Raw genomic sequence first — 27,994 nt, 5'->3', positions numbered from 1 at the left:
ACCATGTTGTTTCAAGAAAGCAGGCAAGGGGAGGGAGATGGCTCAGCAGTCAAGATCACTTAGTGGTCTTGTAGAGGATCCAGTTCAGTTACTAGCACTCACATGGCAGCTCATAGCCAGATGCTCGTTAACTCCAGTTTCAGGCGACCCCATTCCCTCTTCTGGTCTCCATGGGCACCAGGGATGCATGTTGTACATAGACATGCATTCAAGCAAAACATCCATACACATAAAATTTAAAAAGAAGGAAACCAAGCTGGGAAGATGATGGAGTAGGTAAAGAGCTTGCTCCATAAATCCCAGGCTCAAGTAAAAAGCCAAGTGTGGCAATGTGTATTTAATCCCAGTGTTCCTACAGGCAATTGGAGGCAGAGATGGAGAATCACCTGGAAGCCTGCATACCAGTTAGCCTGATATATGACTCTGCCTCAAAAACAGGGTAGGAAGGAAGTATCCTCTGACTTCCACATGGACACCATGGCAGGCAAGAGGCCGTGCGCGTGCACACGCACATAAGCACATCCCCCAACAATGTGCACATACACATGCACACATATGAACACACTCACACACTTGAATATGCACATATACATGCATGTGTGTGCGCACGTGCACACAAACACATGCGCACATACACACACACAACACACACAACACACACACACACACACACGCTAGTTTTCTAAAACCACTTATCTGCTGGAGAATCTTGGTATTCTGGGCAGGAGACTGGGAGACCGTTAACTGGAAGGGTGGGTGGGTGGGTGTGGCCAGGCTGAAAGTGTCAAGACCCTTGAAGACTGACCTGAGGTGCATGACACACACAAGCAGGAGAATGAAGTGACGATCAAACAGAGGATCTCTGTGGTCAAGGTTAATACAGTTATCCAAGGAAAGAACCTGGTGTTTCTAGACTTGGGGTCCTGAGGTTTTGTGTTCTCAATAATTGAACACACAGGGAAGCCAAACATCTCTTAAATGCAAGCCTAACCCTTGGCCTCTTTACAGAGCACGTTGTGTTTTTACAGCATTTTTTAAAGAAGTGACTCAACAAAAACAATTTCAAAACCCTGCTTACCCACCAGCGCATACCTATTAACTTGCCATCACCACTACTGATTTCAGAGTCACAAGTTCTGTCAGCTAAGACAGGCAGACGCTTGAGGGCTGCACTGTCTTCTAGGCCTGGAGAGATGGCTCAGTGGTAAAGGTGCTTGCTGCCAAGCCTGATACAGAGTCTGACCCATAGGTGAAAGGAGAGAGCTGACTCCCAGATCTATCCCCACCTCCCATGCATACTGTGACATACACCTGTGTGCAAACACACACAAGTAAACCTCTTATGAATGTTTTTCTTGCTGAGCGGTTGTGGTGCACCTTTAATCCCAGCACTTGGGAGGCAGGGGCAGGTGGATCTCCATAAGATGGAGGCCAGCTTGGTCTACACATCAAGTTCTAAGACAGTCAAGAACAGGTAAGGCTATACAGAGAAATCCTGTCTCAAAAATCAGAACCAACCAAACAAAAGGATGTTTCTCTCACTGTGTGTGAGCAGGATAAAAGTATCTCAGGCTCATAACAAAAGGATGTTTCTCTCTATGTGTGTGAGCAGGATAAAAGTATCTCAGGCTCATCCTCGTTCTCATGCCTTCCTTGTGCATGTTGGGCGAGCAGTGCACCACTGAATTCTAACCCAGCCCTTAAGTGGATTTTTGTTATTTTCCCACTCATACTGCCAATTAGGCTAACACACATGAGAAAACATGTTTAAAGAAAAGGTTAATGGAAGCCGGGCGTTGGTGGCGCACGCCTTTAATCCCAGCACTCAGGAGGCAGAGGCAGGCGGATCTCTGTGAGCTCGAGGCCAGCCTGGTCTACAAAGTGAGTTCCAGGACAGCCTCCAAAGCTACAGAGAAACCCTGTCTCGAAAAACCAAAAAAAAAAAAAAAAAAAAAAAAAAAAAAAAGGTTAATGGATACTACACTGGGTCTCAATTCTCAATTTTTATTTTCCAGACAAGGTTTCCCTGTGTAGACCAGGCTGGCCTTGAACTCACAGAGATCTGCCTGCCTCTGCCTCCTGAGTGTTGGGATCAAAGGCGTGTGCCACCATTGCCCTAGACTGGGTCTCCTGGTGGCATTTTTTAAAGGAAAAGAATGAAGGCTTTTGTGGAGCACAGGTGTGGCGGTCAGAGGACACCTGTGTGAGTTCTGGAGGCTAGCAGGATGGCGGCAATCTCTAATATGCTGCACTGTTTCTTCAGCTGTACTTCAAAGAGCAACACTTACAGAGCATTTGCATATCTAACTGTGGCCAAGTTTATATTGATTTCACCTCCCATGACTAAAACAGGGGTATTTGCAAACGTGCAGAGTTCCTGTGACTCTTTTCATCTGGAGAAGACTTGTGGACCCACCAAGATTTTACCATCACTTGATTCCTTTCACAAGGAGTCATGGTGTCCAATAAGGCTCTGGCAAACATTACAGGAATATAAATGCCCCAGGTCTGACACACACATAAAGATGAAGAGTGTGGAACAAAGGTGCCAATCCACAAAGTATTTATCTCTGCAGGGGCCCTGGAGAGGCAAGGTCTCTGTCTGGGGAGAGGGGACAGTGTCAGGACAGAGGGCAAGGACACTCTTTAACAAGAGTGGGGTTTGCAAATCGGCTGCTGGAATCCTTTACAGCCAAGTTGGTAGTCACATGTGACAGCTAAGATGCCATAAGGAAAGTCAAATGACATCAGAGCACTGTTAAGCCATGTTTAACAGCTGTTTCTCTGCCAGGGCTCGCGGAATGGCAACAATAGCATCAGTTGAGATGGGTTATTCCACAGAAACAAATGTCTTAATAGTTTAAATTCTTAGAGAGCATGCTGGGATGAGTTTTTCTGGAAAGTTTAGAGAAAGAGGCCATGGAACACAGGATCAGAACCTGTCTTCACTCACGAACTCACTGCCTCGAAGAACAAGAAAGATTAACTACTTTTCTCAACAAAATTTAAACTCAATTTCTTTAAACACTTTGAAATTCAAATCCATGCTGTCTTAAGAATTCAAGCAAGCTGGGCAGTGGTGACTCACATCTTTAGTCCCAGTATTTGGGAGGCAGAGGCAGGTTGATCTCTGTGAGTTTGAGGCCAGCCTGGTCTACAGAGCTACACAGAGAAACCCTGCCTTGAAAAACCAAAAAGAAGAAGAAAAGAAAAAGAAACAGACTTCAAACACCCCGAATGCCTTTGGTTATATGATTCCAGTTCAGATTTGCTTGCAAGAACAAACAAGGTCTGTTCTGGTGACTGAGAGTTCTGTGGGCGTTGCGTTAGCTACCACAGCCAGTTCAAAATGTAATGCATGAGCAAGGTAGGTGGGTGCAGAGAGTCTGTCTTCTCCCCTTGTTTGTGAGAAACCATCATGGCTGCCTTATGCACGGTTTACCAGATTCATTTTCTAGTCATCTCTATAAACCTTTCCTAGGAACTGCCTTGTGAAAGCACCCTGAACACTAACTAACCCTGTGGCATGAAAATAAAAACACAGAACAGATATTGGGGTTCAAGCTGAAGATCAGAGGAGCAAAGCAGTCATGTCTTCCCTGTGACTGGAAACTGAATCTCACGTGAGACCCTTTGACTCTTCCTTACATACCTCTCTAGTGCTGGGACTAACGTGTGAGCTCTGTTCCTCTTTTAGACTGAGTCACTGTTGTGTAGCTCTGGGTGACCTTGAACTCACAGAGATCCATCTGCCTCTGTCTCCTGAGTCCTGGGATTAAAGGTGTGTGTCACCACTGCCTGGTGTCTATACCTAATTAGTGTGGCTAGTTTTTCATTCTGATCCTCAGGCAAGCTTTATTACATCATAAATAATATATCGACACTCCCCCCAAACATGTCATGATGCCTTCAACATCCTATTCTATAACCTGTGTCTATCTGCTGCCTCAGCTCATCCTGGCTCTTAGGCCTTCTGTGAGGCAGGCAAGGGAAAAGCAGAAAAAGACAGTAATAGGGTAAGCCCAGCCCTCGTTGAACCCTAAAGGAATAGCCCACAGGACAGCAGGCTCCTGGAAGATGTTATCTGGTGGGCGCTAGCAGCAGTCTGACACTAAGGCTGGACTCTTGTTTTCAGACAGCGGGAAGCAGGCCGATTCCCCCTCCTTCCCAAGCCCTCAGTGGCACAAGACATCCTTGATGAAAATGCATACAACAGAAGACAGGGTTCTTCTTCAGCAGCAAGCCCACAAGCGTGAGCCACTCACGCGAGATGGAGGGGATGACTAAGTCAAGCTAGCCTGGCTGCCCAGAGGAGGACATGACTGGGGTTTCTTCCGTTACGGAGCCGCACTATCACATGCAATAGCACACAGGGAAATTTCCCATTTAAGACAGAACCGCAGCCTCAGAAGCCACGCGATACCAAGCAAGTACCAGTGTAAGCACAGATATGAGAATGATCACCTCCAGCTCATACAGTGGCGGCCCCAGGATGTCTTTCAGAGCGTGGAAGTCTATGAGAATCGGCATTTCAGGTGGCAGGGCCAAGTCCGCAGTATCACCGATGGCTTCAGGCTTTGCATCTTCCAACACGTGTTCTCTGCAACCTAAGAGAAATGTCTATTTAGAGGTTCCGAGAGAGCTGCTGGTTGCAACATTCATTAGTAATAAAGTACAATGGGAGGCACAGCGAATGCCACCGGCCCAGCCCTGTGTGCCTTTATGGGCACAGACCTCCTTAACCTGCACACAGGCAGAGGCCTCAGTCTTCTGAAGCCCTTAAGGGAATGCTGCAATTGCCCCATCACAAGAGGCAAACTTGACTGTCCTCTTTTAAAATATAAATTCAATCATTGAGAATAATGTTTGGCTGAGTGTGGTGGCTCAAACCTTCCAGCAATCGGGAAGCTGAAGAAGGAGGGCTGCTGAAAAATCTGAGCTTAGCCTAGGCTACAAAATAAGACTCTGTCTACAAACAGCAAACACCTTCCAAAGTAGTACACACTGAAGCTAGGTAGAATGGACTATATCTCAGCACTTGGAAGGTTCAGGAAGGAGGACCACAAGTTCAAAGCTTGCCTGGGCTATAGAGGAATTTAAGAGCAATCTGGGCAACTTAGTGAGACTGCCTCAAAAATAAAAAGTCAGGCACAATGGCACACGCCTTTAATCCCAGCACTTGGAAGGTGACAGCAGACCTTTGTGAATTCCGGGCCAGCCTGGCCTGTACAGCCAGTTCCAGGACATCAAAGGCTATATAGTGAGACCATGAATAGTATAAATACATAAATTGAAAAGTAAAAGCAGCTGGGGATATTTTAATTGGGAGTGTGCTAGCTTAGCATGTATAAGGACTTACTCTCAAAACTTAGCACACTAAAAAACAAACAGACAAAACAACAACAACAACGAGCAACAGGCACAGCTCAACCACTGTCCCAGAGACCAGTGGCTGAAGGTGCAGACACAACACCTTACTTAGTACAGTTCTGTCGGATTGCATAGTCTGGGCCTTAGGACAACTCCCTCTTAGGGGAGCTGGATGTGGAACTCCATTTTCTTTCTTACATGTTCTCGGAGACAGGGTTTTATTACGTAGAACAGGTAGCCTCAAATATTCATTCTCTCTGCCTCAGTCTCCTGTGTGCCGCAATACAGATACATGCCCCTGTTTCCATCTAGGTGTCCTGTTTCACTTTCCAATGGGCAGTGTGAACCTGAAATGACAGACCCTTATGATCTACGTACGGGTTTGTTTGTATGCTTGTGTTTTTAAAGACAGGGCCTTGCTATGTAGCCTTGGTTGGCTCCCGACTCACGATCCTTTTGCTTCACTCTTGAGCGCTGGGGTTGAGGCATGGGTCATGGTACCTAGCCAGCAATGGCTCCTTTGTAAGGAGAAAGCTCAAATTTAAGGTTATTTCCTGCCCATAAATAATGGACACGCTGCAGTGAAAGATGCAGAAGCCGAGTTTGAGTTACTTCTCCCTACCAGAGCTTGCTGCCTGGATGTTAAAGTAAAAAGCACTTATTTTCATTTGGGCTTAGCACATGGAGGCTGGACCATGCTGACATCAGAGGTTACATTACTTCCCCTATCAGTTTTTGTAATTCCTCAGGTGAAAGATATTACATGACCTCAATCAGAGCTGAAAAGAGTTAAGGGTTAAATCTGTAGGGACCAGCGGAGCTGGAGAGATGACTTAGCAGTTAAGAGTACTAGCTGCTCTTCAGAGGACCTGGGTTTGTTTCCCATCACCCATATGGCAGCTCACAACTTTCAAGGGACCTCTTCTTGCCTCCTCGAGTGCCTGGCAAATATGGGGTGCATAGACATACATGGGCAAAAAGGCAAAACATACACATAAAAAAGCAAACAGAAAACAAGTGCTCCAAAGCTGTATGGGCTGGAGAGAGAGAGCTTTATCAGTAAAGGTCCCGCAGCCAATTCTGACAGGTTCAATTCCCAGGCCCCACATGGTGGAAGAGGGCCCATTCCCTTAAGTGCCCACGCTCTTGTGCTCACACACACTTTTAAAATCAATACACATATTTCACACAGGCTCTCATCACGTAGCTCTGGCTGGTGTGGAACTAGCTATATAGACTAGGTGGGTCTCAAACTAAAAAGGAACTGCCCTTCCTGAGTGCTGGGAATAATGAATGATCTGTGTCATCATGCTGGGCATAAAAATGTTTTAAAAACTGTAGAAAACTGTGCCTTTGTTTTGCCTCATAGCTAGTGTGCTGGTAAGTTTTCATCAACTTGACACAAACTAGAGTCACCTTTGGAAGAAGAAACCTCTACTGAAGAATTGCCTGCATCTGATTGCCTGTGGGCATGTCTGCAGGTTTGTTTTTGTTAGGTCTCAAACTAGGGACAGATGCTAAGGTGCCTATTTAACATATCATTTAAATAACCTGGCCTCCAGGTCTCCCAGCATCCCTGAGACCCTACCTGCTACAGGGCCCTCCTGGCTGGCATACCCCACCCCTTTCCCTAAACGTCCTTAGACAGTCCAACCGTTTTGCTTACCCGGTCCCTCTTGTCTACTGGTTGGGCCTCCTGACTGCTGCACCTGGTCCCCCTCTCTTCCCTTTCCTTATCTGGCTCAGGGTCATGTTCACTCTGGACTCTCCCAGATGTCCCTGCCTCTGGCTATGCTCTCCCACACATCTACAACAAACGTTCTCTACCATACCTAGGAGCAGTTATGTTCCTTTTTACTTCTTTTTTTCATTCAGTGTTCTTTATTAATAACTGATGTGGGAGGGTCAGCCCACGGTGAGTGATGCTACTCCTAGGCAAGTAGCCATGGATTGTATAGAAAAGCAACCTGAGCAATCAAGGGGAAGACCCAGTGAGCAGCACTCCTCCATAGTATCGCTTCAGCTCCTGACCTCACTTCCCTTACGACGGGCAGTGACGCGCAAGTATAAGCCAAATAAATCCTTTCCTCCCTCAAGTTAGTTTTTGTTATGGTGTTTATTACGGCAACAGAAAGCAAACTAAGACACTAGCCTTGTTTTCCTTTTGGTCTTGCCTTGGTTCTTTGTCTGCTATCTTATGATGTACTTAAATTGTTTCGTCTCTCATGACCCTTTCATTCTCCCAGGGAAATGATTACTGTGCACACGAATAAGAAAGATACAGTGATTACAGTTAGCTAAAATTGTATGTTTATGTATTTATTTTAATTCTGTTACAATTTTCCCGTTTTCTTTTTCTTTCTTCTATTCTTACAGATCATAAAATTAAGACTTTTTTTTATTAACTTCTTTTCTTCCAAAAAGTGATTACCAAGTATGTGTAACAGCAGCAAACCCTAAATTTAGTCTCTAATGCTAACTGGAGTCATTATGAGGGGACCATTAAATGACACAGTAAAGGCTCTTCTGGTCTTCTCCTCACAAATGAATTATGGGTAACATAACTGGCAAGTCGATGAGAGAACGAGATGAACTATGACGGCTAGAAAGCCCTAGGACAGTCACTGTCTATTTCCATGGGTCTTTTGTAGATTCCACCGTGCGATGCACATGTATGAGAAGTGTGGTCGTCTTATATACGCCCTCATAACCATGCCTGAAATACACATGATCTTCCAAGGTTTGGCTCAACACATGCCACCAAGTCTTTCTGATCTTCCTCACTTCCTTCATTGTACTTTGTTCAATGACTGGCTTCTCTGAGTCTTGTGAAATGGCAGACTTTCTGCCAAGTGACCATTTCCAGCTGCATTAGCTTGCAGAGAAGAGGCGGCAGGTGTCACTTGTTAGCTACGGTTAGCATCCGGGAGAAAGCACTACCTGCTTCAGGGTACTGCACCCAAGAGTGCAGGAAGTGTCTCGACAGCCGTCAGCTGCCCTGAAGGGCTCTCTGCGCTCCACTGGGGTGGAATCGCTGTTGTTGGATTTCATTTACTGTCACAAGAGGGGATAGTGCCATGTGGGTGGAAGTCGAGAAACAGTTATTAAACCCTTTCCTAGTGCAGTCTTGGACTCAGTGCTCTGTGCATGGAGGGAGGAGGGAGGAGGGAGGAGAACTTTCTACAGAAAGGATGGCCCTTTACATACCAGCAACTATTATTAAAAAAATCCAGTAAGTTCAGAGCTAACCTATAGTAAAAAACATTTCATAATTAAAACATAGGGCTTTGATCAGCAGCATTTGTCCTTTCTGGCCACTATCGGATGGAACCTGTCACCACATGTTCCTGCTGCCATGGAGACACCACCGTGCTGTCTCCTCCAATTGTGAGCCACAACAAACCTCTGCTCCTTTAAATTCCTTTTGTTGGGTACCTAAAATAAAACTGGTATGGCCAAGTGGAGCTGGTGGGATAAACATGACTAGATGGTTTGCGGCTTTTTATAACTGGTTTGAGAAGAAATCTGGAAGCGTTTGGAGTAGTGGCCTCGAGATGCTGTAGAATGCTGTAAGCAGAGGCACATGGGTTATTCTGATGGAAGCTTGGGAAGCTAGAGTAGGAATGTGGAGAGAGGAGCTGTGCTCATGGGGTTTCGGTAAAGACCAAAGGGTACTGGGAACTGCACTAGAGGCCACATGTGTTACATTCTGGTAAGGCATGTGACTGTGCTCTGTGTTCTGAAGCTTTGAGTAAGGCTGCAGTAACAAGTGACGATGGTCTAAGGTTTTGGAGGAGGAGATTCAGAAGCCGCATGACATCGAGGCTGCGGCAGGATTAATGTTCACTAGTCTTTGCCAGATTTACAACCAGACAAGCAGGAAGATACTTTTAAAAAGATGCAGTTTGGTGAGGAAAGGAATATGAGTAAATTTAAACTTGTGAACAGAGTTGTGGACAGGGATGGTGCTGACCAAGTGTGTACAATGGTTAAAGAGATCAGTGCCACTAGAGAGAGCAGAGAGGCTTGGCAGTTGCACAGGACTGGAAAGCTGACTTGAGGTAAGGCTCACCCCAGAGAGCTCCAGCATGTATCAATGCAAACTCATCTGGACAGAGAAAGATTGAACAAGGGGAGCTTCTAGGACATCCTACAGGAAAGGGGACTCAGAGAAATATGCCAAGGCAGAGGCTACCTAAGGGAAAAGGGTTAAACTGGCAGTACAACTTGGCATCATTGACACGGCACTGGTCTTGCAGACATGCAAAAATGTAAGAATTATACGACCATGGAGACTTACACCAGTGTTCCAGAAAGTCACCAAAACCAGGCAACATGTGGTAGCATTGGATGGAGCTCCTAAGCAGGCTGTGTGTGAAGCTGTGAAACTGAACCCTAATTGTAACAGAGACCTCAAGATGGCAGAGATGCAGAACACTAAGCGAGGAAAGCTGCACTCAGAGACTATAGCAGCGGCACACAAATGGTACTGGTTTTTGCAAGTATAAAAATTGCATTACTGGGCAGGTTCTGTGGGTGTGCACCAAAGGTCCAGAAAGCTGCCCAGGCAACGAGTATTAAGGTTGGATAATGAACTCTAACCTGAAAGATGTAAAAAACCTTTTCCTCCCAAGTTATTTTTGGTCATGTTTTTTATCATAGCAACAGAAAGCAAACTCTCATAACATCTCCAGTCCTAGCACTAAGGGGGCTGAGGCACAATGACAGCCAAGAATTCTAAACCAGCCTGGGTTACATAGTAGTTTGAGACCAGCCATGATGGCTACATAGTGAGATTCTATCTTAACAAATAAAACAAAATCCCCATAACTCCTTCTAACATATAACCTGACACATCCATTAAAATTGTTTTCCAAGCGTCCTAAAGTAGTATAAAAGAGGTCTTTTGAAACAAGATTTAGGTGGAAAATGAGGGGAGGGTGTAATTTCATACAGCACCCCTCCACACACACACACAAAGTGCTGCAGTCCTGTCTCTGGATTCCAAATCCCCCTTGAACAGAGTTACTTTACCTCTTTGCATGTGTTTTTCTAATCAAACAAAACAAAAGTAAACAGCACCTCCAGAAGTAAGACTGGTACTAAGTGATACTATTAGCTGCTTCTCAGAGAAACAATCATGACATGTTTCTAGAACTCTCATTACAAGAACAGAAAGTGCTCTCTACAACCTAATTCTATCCAGGAACAAACAGAGCTCTGTTCACAATTACACAATTGTTTCCAACTATGTAAACTAAATACATGAAAGAAAAATGTTAACACTTAAGACATATCTATACTTACTGTATACTGTGCATATTTTCCCATATATTTAATATGAATGGCATCTATAAATGGCACATAAAGATGGCTGGAGCATATTATTGGAAACACAGAGCACTCTGTAGTGAAGTGCTACTCAACAGGGGAGGCAAACAGAGGCCTGGGAAATAAAAGGACCTTCCAGCTTACTGCAGCTGTGCCCACAGCTCACGTCCAAGCACTGCTTTCTTAGTTTGTATTATTTAATGTTTGCTCTTGCACACTAAGGATCATGATGGCTTTGGATTTGTTCATATTGTTCAGGTAGGTTTCAGAACTGTTACTGATGCCCTTCCACTTAGGTTTTCTTCCTCTCTCTTATCATTAGCCCCTCCTCTTTTTGCTTAATTAAAACATCCTATAGCTTTAACAATCCCTAACACTGTGCACTTCAACAGTATCCCAACTTTCCGTTTCTTTCTTTTAAAAGGCAATGCAGTAATTCATCTTCACCCACCCTCCCCTTACCTGTACACATCCCTCCACTCCTGGTCTAATATCTGAGTATGTTCCACACTATCCTTGGCTCCACATCTTCTAGCCGTGATTGAGGTCAGGTGAGCTGCCGTTACTAACTGGTTTGTACCACACTTACAGAGTGGTCAAACAGCTGGGGTTGATCTCACAGTTAATATTCCACTTAGAGAACAAGAGAGAGTTCCTCCAGGTACCCTAAACTCTTGGACTGAGGAACTATTTTCTGAATGAAACACTCAACTCTACCGCATTAAAGTCTCACATGAACACAGTGACTATATCAACTGAAAGAATGCAGCTGATAAAAAATAAATCAAGTAAATAAATAACTCCATATATGTACATCCCTAGGCAATGACATAACATGAAAACCCAAGCCGACTACAAAACTTATTAATCTAACAGTAGTAGTGACAGTGAGTTAAATAAATATCAGCTAGAGAACTCAATGATAGAATTGTGTTCTCAGTCGTTGCCCCGTGGCCGCCGCTTTCTTTTTTTTTTTTTTTTTTTTTGGCTTTTCGAGACAGGGTTTCTCTGTGGCTTTGGAGGCTGTCCTGGAACTAGCTCTTATAGACCAGGCTGGTCTCGAACTCACAAAGATCCTCCTGCCTCTGCCTCCTGAGTGCTGGGATTAAAGGCGTGCGCCACCAACACCTGGCCCGCCGCCGCTTTCTAACACCAGCTCTGCCTCTCGCTTGCCGAGCTCCAGCCGAAGGAGAAGGTGGTTAAGTAAGGAGGTGCTTGTACCATGGCTCCTACAAAGCTGACCGCCAGCAAATCCACCTGTGGTAAAGCACCCAGGAAACAACTGGCTACAAAAGCCGCTCGCAAGAGTGCGCCCTCTACTGGAGGGGTGAAGAAACCTCATCGTTACAGGCCGGGTACTGTGGCACTCCGTGAAATCAGATGCTATCAGACATCCACTGAACTTCTGATTCGCAAGATACCCTTCCAGCGTCTGGTGCGAGAAATTGCTCAGGACTTCAAAACAGATCTGCGCTTCCAGAGTGCAGCTATTGGTGCTTTGCAGGAGGCAAGCGAGGCCTATCTGGTTGGCCTATCTGAAGATACCAACCTGTGTGCTATCCATGCCAAACGTGTAACGATTATGCCAAAAGATATCCAGCTAGCACGCCGCATACGCGGAGAACATGCTTAAGAGTCCACTATGAGGGGAAACATTTCATTCTCAAATATTTTTTACCTCTTCTTCCTGTTATCAGTAGTTCTGAATGTTAGATATTTTTCCCATGGGATCAAAAGGGACCTAAGTGTATGATTTCAGAGTGGAAAAAATAGGGGACAGAAATCAGGTATTGGCAGTTTTTCCATTTTCATTTGTGTGTGAATTTTTTAATATAAATGCAAGATGTGAAGCATTAATGCAAGCAAAATGTTTCAGTGAACACATTTCAACAGTTCAACTTTACAACAATTATAAATAAACCTGTTAAAATTTTCTGGACAATGCCAGCATTTGGATTTTTTTTAAATAAGTAAAAATGTCTTATTGACGGCAACTAAATGGTGTTTGTAGCATTTTTATCATACAGTAGATTCCATCCATTCACTATACTTTTCTAACTGAATTGTCCTACATGCAAGTACATGTTTTTAATAGTTTGTCTTCTGTGCTGTTCCTGTAAGTTTGCTATTAAAATACATTAAACTACAAAAAAGAACTTAATGATCATAATAATTGTAAGAATATTCAAAACAATAAAAGAAGATAATAAGTACCTGATTGAGAACCAAACAGCTGAATGAGACAAGGAAACGGATGCAAGTCATGAAAGAGGAATTAAACAAAAAACTGTACTGAAGACTGACCAATCTGACATGATAGAAATGGAAAAAAAAAACAAACAGTCAAATAAAATCTCTGTGGAAAAATCTCACCAACAGAATTGATTAAGGAAAGGACAGAATACCTGAGCTTGACAAGATGAAGACACTGGAAGCATCCAACAAAGACAAAGACAAAAGAAGGTACCCGCAGGAATTCCAAACATACATGGCATGCAGAAAAGACTAAATCTATGGGTAACAGACAAGCATTTAGAATAGAAGAATATAATTCTACTCTATTCTTGTATATTATAGAAGAAAAATATAAGTCTAAGGACACAGAAAACCTTAAAAAATCATAACAAGTCAGGCATGGTGGTATTCCCAGCACTTGGGGAGGCAGAGGCAAATGAATCTCTAAGTCTCAAGTCATTCTGCTCTACATAGAAAGTTCTAAGTCAGCCAGGACTACACAGTGAGACTCTTTCCATCCCAAGAAACAAATAAACAAACAATCATCATAACAAAATTTCCCAGAGTTTTGAAAAGAGATCCAATCCAGACATGGGAGACATTTAGGACACCAAACAGTTAAGGCCAGAAAAGAACCCCCTTCTGTCATATTATAATCAAAACACTAAACATGTAAAACATAACATATACGGAAAGAAACAAGCAAGAAACACCAAACCACACAGAGGCAGGCCCATCAGAATAGTAACAGATTAATTAGCTGAAACTTTAAAGGCTAGGAGGGCCTAGACAGATGTATTTCAAGTTTTAAAAAACAACTACCAACCCAGACTACTACACCCATCAATTCTATCTGTCATAATTGAAGGAAAAAAGAAAACTTTCCATGATAGAAACAGGCTAAAGGAATGTATGAGTTCTACAGAAGTTACCCAAAGGAATCATTTGAACTGAAGAGAGAAAAAGAAATCCACCCACAAGGTCACAGGAAACAATAAGCCACTAGAATACTAGTTAAGATAGAGAAGAAAAGAAATAAAAACCCAAATACAACAAGATAACAGAAATCAATCCGTAATACTAGCTCTGAATCTTAATGATGTTAATTCCCCAATCAAAAGACAGACTAGTAGAATAGATCAAAAAGCGGGAACCATCTCTTTGCCGCCTTCAAGAACACATTTAACCACAGAAGAGAGATAGTACCTCAGGGTGAAAAGATGGACAAAGAAAGGCATTCCAAACAAATGGACCTAGGGAACAAGCAGGTGCCACTGCCCCAGTGTGTGACAAAACATGCTTTAAAAGTCCAAACTAGGAAGAAAAGATAGTCACTCAATATTGATTATAGAAGCATTGTGATTCTACAATGTGCCCTGAAACTGGTGGATTCAATTTCATGAAACAAATATGTTAGACATAAAACCACAGATTAAGCCTAGCAGAATAACAGTGGGTGACTTTAGTACCTCATTCTCATCAATTGGCAAGTCCCTCCCAACAAAAAATAAACAGAGGGACAGGAGAGATGGCTAAGCAGTTAAGAGAACTAGTTGCTCTTCCAGAGGACCCAGGTTCAATCCCAGCAACCACACAATAGCTCACAACCCTTTGTAGCTCCAGTTTCAGATCTAACACCCTTTTCTGACCCCCACAGGCACCAGGCACATACATTGTTTGCAGTATAAATGCAGGCAAAACACACATATACATTAAGTAACATAAAACTTTTTTAAATTAAAAAGCAGAGAAATGTGAATTAAGTGAGTATAGATCAAATGGACGGAACAGACACTAAGAACATTCTGTGAAGCACTGCAGGACATACATGCTGCTCAGAAGCCCATGGAGCTTTCTCTAAAATAAATCACTTTGGGACACAGAGCAAGTTTCAACAAATACAGGAAAACTGAAATAATTCCTCATATTCATGGCAATGGAATAAGACTACCAATCAACAGCAAGAGAAGCACTAGAACATACATAAACTCCTGGAGTTAGTACCCTATTTAATGATGACTGGGTCCCTAAAGAAACCAAGAACATAAGAAAAAAGCTCTTAGAATCAAATGAAAATGAAATCACAATATTCCAAAATTGTAGCATGATAAATAGAAGACCCAGAGACAGATATTGTGGGTTCAAGCTTCAAGCTGAAAATCAGGAAAGTAAAGCAGCTGGCCACTAGCTCTTACCTCTACCTTAACTCAAACGAAGGGGGAATCCTCAAACTGCTCCTTACTTCACTGCTCCTCAGATTCACTCAAACTGCCATGCTCTTCTCCGTGTGGCTGGAGACTAATTCTCAGATCGAATACCTCTACCTTTTACACCTCTCAAATCCTGGGATTAAGGTGGGGGGGTAGGGGATCCATCTATCTCTTAATCCTAAATCCTGGGATTAAAGGTGTGTATCACCACTGCCTGATCTCTATAGACTGAGGCTGACTTTGCTTTCTGAATCCTCAAGCAAGCTTTAACAAATCATAAATAATATATCACCATACAAAACCTATGATATACGATGAAAGCAGCTCTAGGAAAAGAAGTTTATAGCTCCAAGTGTCTACATTAAGAAATCAGAGACATTACAAATAAATAACATAATGAATGAACCACCTTAGGGCCCTGGGAAGCAATCAGACAATCCCCAAATCAGTCAATACAAAGAAATCATTACGAGCAGGACCAGAACTAATGAAATGGAAACAAACAAAAACACAAAGAAGCAATGGGACAAAAACTGTTTTTTTTTTTAAATATTGACAAACTCTTGGCCAAGCAAACCAAAAGAGAGAGAAGACCCAATTTAATAAAATTAGGGATGAAAAGGGAGCCACTATTTGAAACTGCAGTGGAATTCAAAAAACCATTCGGTCTTACTTTGAAAGCATATATTCTACTAGATTGAGAAATCTGTAAGAAATGGAAGAATTTCTAGATGCATACGACCTATAAAAATCAAACCAAGTTGAGACAAACAATGTAAACTAATCTGTAGCAAGCAATGAGGCTGAAGCAGTGTTAAATCTCTCTACACTGAAAAAGTCCAGGCCCAGATGGATTCCCAGGTGGATTTTCTCAGACATTCAAAGAAGAACTAACATAATATGTCTAAAATAGTCAATAAAATAACATAGAAAAGAATACCACCAAACTCCTTTTATAAAGCTAGTATGACCCTGATACCAAAGATAGATAAAAAAGAAAAAAAATTTCTCTGATGCACTTAGATGCAAACTTTTTCAATGTAATACCTGCAAACTGAATTCAAGAACACATCAAAAAGATGATTCACCATGATCTAGTTATATTTAACTCCAACTAAGATGCTGGGATGGTTCAATACATATAATCAATAAATGTTATAAATTACAAGGAGACTCAAAGACAGAACACAGATGTCTCAGTAGATGCAGAAAAGGCATTTGACAAAATTGAACATCCCTTCATGTTAAAAATTCTGAAGCAACTCAGAATAGAAGAAACCGATATGACAAACCTACAGCCAACACACATGAAACTGGGGAAAACACAAAGTGGTTCCTGTAAAATCAGGAACAAAGGAGTCTGTCTACCTTCTCCACTCTCACGCAATATGGCAGGATACAAAATGAACACACAAAAATCATTAGCCTTCCTATACACTAATGGCAAACAAACTGAAGAAAGAAACCAGTAAACAATTCCATTTACAACAGTCTTAAAAAAACACCTTGGAATAAACCTAACCAAGGATGTGAAAGAGCTCTACAGTAAAAACTTTAAAGCATAGATGAAAGAAACTGAAGAGAGCTGGGCCTAGTGGCACACGCCTTTAATCCCAGCATTTTCAAGGAAGAGGCAGAGTTTAAGGCCAGCCTGGTCTACAGAGTGAGTTCCAGGACAGCCAGAGTTATATAGTGAGAACTGCCAGAAAAAATAAAAGAAAAAAATCAATATTGTAAAAAATGACCATTCTATCAAAAGCACTATACAGATGCAATGTAATCCCTATCAAAATCACAATGCTATCCTTCACAGAATAGGAAAAAAAGCAATCTTAAAATTAATATAGAACCACAAGAGAATAGCCAAAGTAACCCTGAGCAATAAGAATACTGCTGGAGTTAATACCATACCTGATTTTAACTTACATTACAGAGCCATAATTATAAAAACAGCATGGCTAGAAGGGTGAGATAGTTATCTGTCACTTCAATCCCCAGGACCCACATAGTGGAAGTAGAAAGCCAAATCCTACAAATTGTCCTCTGAACTTCACATATACCTCATAGCATGTGTGCACTCAATACAAACACACAGAAACAAATATAGTAAAGTAATTTTTTTGTGTGTTTTTGAGACAGAGTTTCTTTGTATAGCCTTGGCTGTATAGAACCCACTCTGTAGACCAGGTTGGCCTCGAATTCAGAGTCACAGAGGCCTGACTCTGCCTCCCAAGTGTTGAGATTAAAGGCATGCACCACCACTGTTCGGCAGTAAAGTAGTTTTTAAAAAACATGGTACTGTTACAAAAACAGATACATAGATTAATGAGTAGAGGACGGAGATGTAAGGGCATTAAACTATAGTCACCTGGTTTTTGACAAAGAAGCCAGAAATACACTGGAGAAAAGCTAGCATCTTCAATAAATGATGCTGGGAAAACTGGATAAACATGCAGAAGCATGAAACAAAATCCTTTATCTTTCACCCTTCACAAAATCAACTCCAAATGGATTAAGGGCCTTCTACAGGAAAAAGTAGGCTTTAGGTAAGGACTTTCTGACTAGGATTCTGATCGCTCAAGGAATAAAGCCAATAATCAATAAATGTGATACTGAAAATCCCAAGGCTTTTGTATAGCGAAGGAAACGAATACTCAAGTGAAGAGAGCTTACACAGTGGGAGAGATTCTTTACCAGCTTTGTATTTGACAAAAGAATAGTGTCTAGAACACACAAAGATCTCAAGAAACTAAATGTCAAGATACTTGGCCACAGAATTACCAGCCTGGAAAGATATTCCTAAGGATAAAATAGTAGCATTTATATCTTGGCAGCAACCAGCAGCTGACTAATTAGACTAAAGGCCTGCTCAACAGGAGGGAAGACATGCTTATTATTGTAAACATAGTCAACTACCTGTGGCTGGTGAGGTCAGGACCCTGGAGGTGAACCTACTACTGCCAATTTCTAACTGCATTCTAAATGTTTATTTATCCTTCTGCCCAAATGAGTGTAGCTCTCACCCCTCATCAAGAAGCCTCTTTTTTCACCAGATGGCAACGATTACAGAAATCCACAACTGGTCAAACTGTAGAGACCATCTGACTGTGGGTGACAACTCTAGTGGATACATTTATAATACAACCTGTAGTATAAAGGCTCAGGGAACATTCATTGGAAAGAGTGTAGGAGCCAGAGGAGTAAGAGGAAGACAATATCTTCTATATATGACAGGGAAGCTGCGCCTATGAAATCTCAAAAGTATGGTTGCTTAAACAAGACTTGCACAACATCACCAGTTGGCATGCCAACATGGATGGGTGTAGTCTCAAAGGCCCCACCCCTAGATGAAGAGCTAAAAGAAATTAATGGCTGGTAAGAAGAATCAGTCTTCTCTAAGATAGAGAAGATAAAATCCATGATAGGTTACCCAATTCCAAGAAGTCAGTTAAACACACACACACACACCACTAAAAGGACTCAGGATGTATTTATATATTCATTCATATATAGGACCTCATGTGGATCCTAGGCCTCAAACATTTTTTCTTATCTCTGTGTTAAATTTGGAGTTATCCATAAAGATCAGGAAACTTTTTTAAAAAGGAAGGAAAGGGCCTATGAATAGGGAGGTAAGGAGCCTTCAGGACTAAGGAGACACTGAACACATGTGCTGTGGAAGTAACAGAGGGATGACTGGGGTTAAAGGTTTAAACAGGTATGGGGATGGGAGAAGCGGCAGGAAGTTAGTCAACACTAAGGATTTATGAGAAACCTTTGTGGAAATCCACTACTTTGTAAGCAAATTAAAAATACAATAAAAAAGGAGTTTGAACAGAGATACTCTACATTGATGGACAAAGCAGAGGACTCCAGAAGACATGGGCTATTAATAAAAATCTCAGTGCCAGCTATCGTAACTTAAAAAAAAAATGGCTCAAGAGAGAAAGACACCATGCAACAGAGTTTAAGAGTAGAGTTTTTTTTAAAATTAAGGATAAAGGATTATAAAAAGGGAAAGGGGTGGGAGGATACTGGCCTCTGGGGACAGAAGCAGCAGAAGACAGGAAAGAGAAGAAAGTGAGTCAGAGAGAGACAGAGAGACAGAGAGACAGAGACAGAGAGACAGAGTGAGAGACAGAGACAGAGAGACAGATAGACAGAGACACAGAGAGAGACAGAGACAGACAGAGGGAGAAAAAGAGAGAGGGATGGGGGGTGGGCAGGGCCCTTTTAAAAGGGAACACTGTGAACAGGCACAGGTGGTGCTCTTAGTGGCTGCAGCTGAGGGTGTATCCTGTGAGAACCCCAAAGACAGGACAGTACAGATGCCTAAATACTAACACCAGCCAGACAACATAGGCTATTGTCATTGCTCTTGGTTGCCCACCATAACTAGATGGTAAGACCCCACTGCTGATGACATGACATATTCTTGTCCCAAGACACAGAAAAATCAAGTTGGAACTGTTTGAAAACTTCCTCCCTGTGAGCTAGTTTACATAATGCCAGCAGATGCTATGCAGGCTGCTGGGGGAGAAAAGTCACCAATAATATTATCCAGTGGTGAACCCTGAAAGCGACAATACTGTCCTGGTTAGTATTTTGCCAACTGAATACAAGCTAGAGCCATTAGGGAAGAGGGAGCATCAATTGAGAAAATACTCCCAACAGACTGGCCTGTAAGCAAGCTTGTGGGGGCATTTTCTTGATTAATGAAGTCTCATCCCACTGTAACAGTACCATCTTTGGGCAGATGGTCCTGAGTTGTATAAGAAAACAGGCCGGCACGTGGTGGTGCACGCCTCTAGTCCTCATACTCGGGAGGCAAACACAGACTCTAGAGGCAGAGGCAGATGGATCTCTGTGAGTTCGAGGCCAGCCTGGTCTACAAAGGGAGTTCCAGGACAGGCTCCAAAGCCACAGAGAAACCCTGTCTCGAAAAACAAACAAACACACAAACAAAAAGGTGAGGAAGCGTAAGGAGCAAGCCAGTAAGCAGCGTTCCTCCATGGCCTCTGCCTCAGTTCCTTGCCTTGAGCTCCTAACAGGACTTCCTTTGATGATGAACTGTGATGTAGAAGTGACGTAAGCAAGTCGGGCATGGGTGGCGCACGCCTTTAATCCCAGCACTTGGGAGGCAGAGGCAGGTGGATCACTGTGAGTTCGAGGCTGGGCTGGACCGACAGCCTCGAAAACAATACAGAGAAACTCTGTCTCGTAAAAACAACAACAACAAAAAAACCAGAACAAAAAAAGTGATGTAAGCCCCCTTTTCCCTAAACTGTCTTAGGTCATAGTTTTTATCAGAGCTATAGAGAACCTAACTGAGACCCATCAGGAGAGGGATGCATGTTAGTACAGTCATGGTACAGAAGTTATGGGATGACCAGAAACTCTTTGATTGGATTTGAGGCCTGTTCCACAGGAAGGAATTTATACCTGATGCTGTAAACCTAATAAGAAGTTCACAGTGTGGGTGGTGACAGGCCTAATACTACCACTGTTGTTTTGTTAAACGGACATGTTATCAAACTTATTTTTACATTCCTAGATCTGTGCTTTTCTTGATCTTGGCCAAATAAGCTTCTTTTGCAACGAGTAGCAGTTAATACAGAAAGTCAGAACTGGTCAAAGTGCTGAGCAGAGCGACTGTTGAGTGCTCAGCTCTAAACTGGACATCTATATTAACCTCTTCTACTCCAGACTCAGGGAACACTGGGTAAGGGAAGCGGAGAGAGTGGACGAGTTGGAGGGAGGGAAGAAGCGCTGTGCAATGCTGCCCTGTGGACACGACATGTCTACGGCACACTTGAATGCGCTGTGGCTACAGTTACCTGCACCAGATCAAGTCAAAACCACTAGTCAACATCCCGCAGGCAGCACTAACTGGACTCAGAGGGTTAAAGAAGAAGAGGTGTGAAAGCAGGAGGGATGTGTTGGAGGGTGCTCTGGAGGGCTAGAGAGGACAGCTGGGGTGGTCACAATCAAGACACCTTGTATGCACATATGAAATTGTCAACAAATAGAAGATGCTAATAAAACCAAATAATATGAGTAGTAGAAAAGTTAGGTCAAGGGGCTGGAGAGATGGCTCAGAGGCTAAGAGCACTGACTGCTCTTCCAGAGGTCCTGAGTTCAATTCCCAGTAACCACATGGTGGCTCACAACCATCTACAATTCAATCTGGTGCCCTCTTCTGGTATGTAGGCAGAACACTGTATATGTAATAAATCTTAAAAATAAAAAATAAATAAAAAAAAAGAGAATGTTTAAAAAAGAAAAGTTAGGTCAATCCCATCCCGTAACATTTTTCTCTGTTCAAACTTGTTTGAAACCAAAAAGAAGTTGAAAATTTTAAAAACCAACTTTCAGAGACATCTTCAAGCCCTTCTGATGTAATCCAGACTGTCTTAAGTTAAGTCAGGATATAACAAAGATGGCCAGAGAAAGATCGAGGCACTGAACTGCACTAGGGAGCAGGGAAGTACACAGCATAGGGTGCTCCAGTGCGGATGCTGGCAGCTACAGAGGCAAGGCAGAGTCAGAGGCGGGTGAACTTCCCAGGGCCCATCGCACTCGAGCTGTCTCCAGCCACGGACCCCTTAGCAGGAGAGGAGAGCTTTACCCCAAGCAGCTGTCACCTACTGCTGAGAGACTTGCAGGTGTCCACTTCACCTTTCCCCTCTGTCACTGAACAAGAGTTTAATGAAAGCAGGTCCCAGAGCTATGGGAAAAGCATGAGAAGGTCTAAGAAGGGGGAGGTTGTGGAAGGCGAGGAAGAGGCCCGAAATGTAACTCTAGTTGGTTTGATGCTTATCTGTTTATGAATGCAATTCTGGCTTTGACCCAGCACCACCTTAACAAAAAGTGGTGACACATGTCTGTAATCCCAGCACAGTAGCCAAAGTTCAAGGATACATTCTGAGTCTGAGGCTAGCCTGGGTTACATTACACAGTCTTAAAAAAAAAAACAGTAGGTGAGACAAAAAGAAAGGTTATAGTCTTCTCTAAAGGTCCAGAGAATTGCCTTTCAAACAAATCTTTCATTAGAATGTACCTCCTTAAGGTGATCTGATCAAGCAGGTGGCCTGTCTTGAGACTGGGAATCAAACCCAATACCCATGAATGCTAGGCAACTGCTTCACCATTGAGCTATACACTGAGCTGTCACAAGCCCAACACTTGTGGAGGAAAAGTCCTGAAAAGAAATTGTGTCTGGCTGTGAACAAAACCCCCCGGAAGGCACTTCTGTGTCTGCAGAGATCAGTGGGCTAATCAGGTTATCAGTGCTGCGAAGACTCAAGTTTTCTAAGTTTAGAGGCTAATTACTTTATCTTGAGCTACTTTTAGCCTCTGGAACAGGCATTCCTTGCCTCACTCTGTATCTGAACTAACACCTTGTGATAGTAAAATAACAATAAAACAAAATGAAAACCAAACAAACATCAACAAAAAACTCGAAGAAGTGTTACCAGTGGGACACTAGCTTCCTCAATCCAAGAGCTAAGAATGTCATTAGATAACATCTTGGGCCTACAGAAAAGTTTCCCCCACCTTGATGTATCTGCCTCTGTGATGTAACCACCAATATATTGGCTTGATTTAAGTTGTTCTATACAACTTGAAAAAAAAATAAACCCTGAAACTTCTTCTACATTGGAACATGGGATTTAGGGCAACATAATCTGTGTTCATGGTCACTCATAATGACTCTAGAATAAATAAACTATCTCTTATTCCCTCTAAGAGCTGTTTTTTTTTTGTTGTTGTTGTTTTGTTTTTTTGTCAACACACCAAAAAGACAGCTCTACAATGGACACCTGTACTCTATCCTTGCTGGGGGCAGAAAATCTTAGTTACAATTTTTTATTCTCTCCCCTGATCACCCAACCCCAGTTCTTTAAACGGTATATTTTGTGGTCTTTGGGCATACTATTTCAGAGATTATGAAAAGTATATTTGTTCCCAAAGAAAGCAGGATTTTAATGTCTGTGGAGCAGGCGAAGGCTGAAACAACAGAGGGTGCAAGAGCATTGAACACAGTTAACTCTAACCAGTAACAGTCCATAGACAGAGGTAATTTCCATAGAAATGTTACTGTTTGTGTCACACTAACACGATGCCCTTAAGTGACAGCTTTCTGATAACACCTAGATCACCTCCTGAGGTTAGGGAACTTGGGAAGGACTAGGAAGGAACTCAAGAAGCGTACCAGAGAAGTATGATACTTAAAATTTGAAAATCTGGGCTGAGCTGATCTAATTCTCCATTTTGTGCCCAGGGAAACAGACCCTGGGAGATGAAACATATCACCCGAATCCACAGCAGTCACAGATGTATCCGGCCTCAACTCCAAAGTCCAGTCTAGGAAAGCCACCCATAGCACAGGAGTTCCTTGACAAGACAAAGAGGGGCAAATCAAGAGACTAGATTACTTATCTGGACACGGCAGTGAGCATCTATACTCAACTCTACTTGGAAAGCTGAGGCAATAAAACCACTTCAAGCCATGAGACAGAAACCAGTCTGAGCAATACAGACAGTATCCCAGCAAAGAGAGAGAGAAAGAGAGAGAGACAGAGAGAGAGAGAGAGACAGACAGACAGAGAGAGAGAGACACAGACAGAGAGAGAGAGAGAGAGAGAGAGAGAGAGAGAGAGAGAGAGAGAGAGAGAGAGAGAGAGAGAGAGAGAGAGAGACTACTGAGAGAAAGGAAAGGTTTTTGTTTTTTTTTATTGGGCTGGAAATCAAATCTAATGCTAGGCAATTGCTTCATCATTGAGCCCCCACCCCTCGACTTCTACAAAGATTTTCTTAACTGAAGATAACCAGCATAAGTGGTATCAAAACATACCTCTGTGCCTGGTGGTAGCGGCGCATGTCTTAAATCCCAGTACTTGGGAAGCAGAGGCAGGTGGATCTCTGTGAATTTGAGGCCAACCTGGTCTACAAAATGAGTTCTAGGACAGTCAGCTGTTACACAGAGAAACCCTGTTTCTAAAAACCAAAAACTCAAACAACCAACAAAAACAAAAACAAAGTAAAACAAAAAACATCTCTGGACTTTTTTGATTATCACTAGGTGAAACCACTAAAGACTTGGAAATAAGAAGAGAAAGGGTCTTTGTCTGCTTACCCTCAAGCTGTCTGTACAGTTTTCCATCTATCTTCCAATTCTGTTAAGCTGCATAAACTGTTAGAAATAAAAATAATTTGTGTCTGTGGGATATAGGCGGCCCCTCCCACTCTAGGAAGTATGCTTTGCAAACAAAATGGCTTCTAGTTTCAGCACTCATGATTGCAAATACATTGGCCTTTTTTTTTTTTTTGATTCTCTATTGAACTAGAATGCAAAACTTTACAGGTTCTCTCAACTGATGAGTTGTTTAAATCTTTGACACACTGACTTATTTATATGTTAGTAGTGACTTTAATTATTTGTTAAAATACTGTACAGGAAACAGAGAGGTAGATTTTTCTGAGTTGACTGTTGTGGGATCATCTTTTTGTACAATGTGAAGATAGGTCTCTGCTAAGGCACCTTCTGATTAGTTTAATAAAGAGCTGAAGGGCCAATACCTAGGCAGGAGAGGATAGGCTGGACTTCTAGGAAGATAGGAACTTGGAGAGGAACCTGAGCCACGGGAATTCACCAGTCAGACATGGAGGAAGTAGGATACATGATACTGGGCAGAGGTAACGAGCAATGTGGCAGAACACAGATTAATATAAATGGGCTAGTTTAAGTTTTAAGAACTAGTTGGGAACAAGCCTAAGCTAAGGCCAAGCTTTCATAATTAATAAGAAGTCTTCCTGTTATTATTCAGGAGATGGCAGTCCAAAGAAAGGCCTACTAGGAAAAGTCTGACTCAGTAGACACTTTTTAATATCTAAGAACAATGGATGTAGTTTGGATTTTAAAAATTTAGGGGTTGTTGGCATGGTGGTACACTGATTCCAACACTTAATAGGTAGAGGCAGGAAGATCTCTGTGAGCTTGGGGCCAGACTATCTACATGGTGAGTTACTCATAGAGTGACCAGTTGTGATCCTGCATGCCCCTTTGGGGAGATGGGAGGAGAGACAGGAGAACTGTGTATAGAGTAGTGATTTACTGAGAACAGTGAGAGAGACCTTGCCTCAAACAACTGGGGCAAATCCTCCAAAATGCCCAGCAGAGGTACAAATGCTTTTTCACTCTATCTCAAAGATGCCTCGTGATGGACAACCTGGTGTAGAGTCCAGCTCCTTTGTTTGCACACAGACTTTGGAAAAGTTCCTTTGTATCCTTTGCTAGAAGTTGCTTTTATTAGAGTAAAATGTATAGCTCAGTACTTACCATTGTAGCCAGCAAATGAACAATCCAGGCACATAAAATATATCTACAGTGATGATACAACATCACCATTATCTCTACCCAAACTTGCCATCATCTTTAGCATAAATGAACCTGATAAACCAGTGGCTCTCAACCTTCCTAATGCTGCAACCTTTTAATACAGTTCCTCATATTGTGGTAAGGAACCATAAAATTATTTTTGTTGCTACTTCATAACTATAATTTGTTGCTGTTATGAACTGTAATATAAATATCTGATATGCAGGATATCTGATATGCCACCCAAAGGGGTCTTGACCCACTTTGAACCACTGTGTTAAACTGCAATTATCCATTTCCCCTTCTCTATAGCCCTGGTAACCATGTTTCTCAATTTACTTAATGATAGACACTTGGATTGTTTTGCCTTTTAGCTGATGGAAATAATTCCACTGTAAACATACGTGTGTGTGTGTGTGTGTGTGTGTGTGTGTGTGTGTGTGTGTGTGTGTGTTCTTCCCTTCAGGTATCCATAGTGCCCAGGAATAGAACTATTGGATTACTGCAGTTCTATTTTTAATTGCTTTGAAGAACTGCCACATTCTTATTAAAGTGGCTACACCATCTGACAGAAATGCACAGTTGTCCTAATTTTTCCACATCCCTGCCAACATTAACATGTCCTTTAAAAACTATTACAGCCACCCTACTAAGCCTGAGGTAGATTTCACTGTAGCTCTGATATGCATTTCCCCAGTGAACTATATTATGCATCCTTTCATGTGCCCACAGACCATCTGCACATCTTTAGAGAAATATCCACTCCAATACTTGACCTATTTTTAGTTGGGTTGTTTCTATGCAATAATGCTATTGTTCTTTATATGCTTTGGGACTTACAAGTATTTTCTTTCACTGTGTAAACTTTGTTCACTTTCATTTTTAATTTTCTAAATTTATTTTATGTGTGGATTGTGCAGATAAATGCATGCTATGGTGCAGGTATGGAGGTCATAAGACAACTAACAGGAGTCAGGGGTTGAACTCAGGTTGTCAGGGTTGTCAGTAAGAACCTTTACCCATCTCACCAGCCCTTCTTTCAGTTCATGTCATTTTATATACACATTTCCAAAAACTGCATATTTATTTATTTATTCACTTACTGACTGTGTGTGTGTGTGTGCGCGCGTGTGCGTGTGTGTGTGCGTGTGTGTGTGTGTGTATGTGTGTGTGTGTGTGTGTGTGTATGTGCGCGCACATGCATGCATGCAACCTTACCATAGTGAATGTATGAAGATCAGAGGACAACTTGCAGGAGTCAGTTTTCTCTGCTCACCAGCTGGGTTCTAGGGATGGAACTCAGGCTGTCAGGATTGCCTGCAATCGCTTTTAATCCCCAAGCTACCTCCCCAGATCAATACACAATATTTTAACTGTGATGATGGTCAGTTCATTTTTCTTTTTTGTTTCCTGTTTCTGGTGTCATGTCCTCAAACTCAGTGTAAAATATGATAGCATTAAAAGTTCTACTAAGGTTCTTTTACAAATAAGTTCTTCAATTGAGAGCATGGTCCATTCCTAGTTAATTTCAGTGTTAAATATCCAAGTCAAACTTTTTTCTTTGGTGGCATGTGGGCATCAAGTTTTCCCAACATCACTTGTTGAAAAGTGTCCTTTCCTAATTGAATGGGCTTAGAGACCTTGCTAAAGTACCATTCATCATGTTAGCATTTATTCTTTGTGTCTCTATCCCATTACATTCATGGGTTCTTCTGTTATTAGGCCACTATCATACTATTTCAACTACTACTGCAGTGCAGCAAGGTTTGAAGTCAGTAAATTCAAAGTCAGAAAAACGGTTTGGCAGTTCTTTAAAAACTGCAACATGAAGTACAGTATATCTTGGAGTTCCATTCCAAAACGACGCATATCTAAAGAACTGCATATGGGGATTTCATGTGTGTGGCAGCATTATTGTCACAAAGATGAAAAATCACCTTTTTATTCTACCCCAGAACTTATCTAATCCGTCTTTCAATTCTATGCAATTTGAAGATTTTCATGTCTTTTAGATAGGTTTTGGCATCAGGTAATGGTGGTGTATGCCCAAAACCCCAGGGGCTGGGAGGCTGAGGCAGGGGAACTGTGAGTTTGAGGCCAGCCTCAGTTGCATAGTGAGATAGTAAACTCCTGTTTCAAAATCAAAAGCCCAAACCAGGGCATCTGGAGTTTGGAATGAACTGCATGGAATGTGCGCATCCTAACAAAGTTATGTTCCTGAGCACAGGGCCCTTCAATTCAAACGTCTCCTCAGAATAATGCACTAAGCCTGTCTTGGCCACACTGGTGGTTTATCCAGCAGAGCAGCGGTGCTTGTCAGTTTCTGTCAATGTGATACACATTAGAGTTGCCTGGGAAGAGACACTTCAATTGAGGAACTGCCTTCATCAGACTGCCTATGGGCATTTTCTTGATTGTGAGTGGTGCCGTCTCTGAACGGATGGGCCTGGGCTGTATGTGGAGATGT

The 27,994-nt window shown here is 42.4% G+C and overlaps 2 protein-coding genes across 2 annotated transcripts in view; one reads left to right on the top strand and one right to left on the bottom strand.

Moving 5' to 3' along the window:
* Lonp2 (lon peptidase 2, peroxisomal) overlaps positions 1 to 27,994 on the bottom strand; it is a 105,670-nt gene that overhangs the window by 5,062 nt on the left and 72,614 nt on the right. The window contains exon 12 of the mRNA XM_040735334.1: positions 4,465 to 4,607. Coding sequence (XP_040591268.1) covers positions 4,465 to 4,607 — 143 coding nt within the window. The remainder of the gene's footprint in view (positions 1 to 4,464; positions 4,608 to 27,994) is intronic.
* On the top strand, positions 11,909 to 12,367 carry LOC101843077 (histone H3.3A-like). Its single transcript, XM_005079188.4, has one exon. It carries the CDS (start codon positions 11,924 to 11,926, stop codon positions 12,332 to 12,334), a length of 411 nt encoding a protein of 136 aa, XP_005079245.1. The 5' UTR covers positions 11,909 to 11,923; the 3' UTR covers positions 12,335 to 12,367.

The sequence above is a fragment of the Mesocricetus auratus genome, unplaced genomic scaffold (assembly GCF_017639785.1).
Source record: "Mesocricetus auratus isolate SY011 unplaced genomic scaffold, BCM_Maur_2.0 Super-Scaffold_100045, whole genome shotgun sequence".
NCBI lineage: Eukaryota > Metazoa > Chordata > Mammalia > Rodentia > Cricetidae > Mesocricetus > Mesocricetus auratus.
Note: the sequence above shows the minus strand (reverse complement) of the source record. Positions and strands in the feature narration are given on the sequence as shown.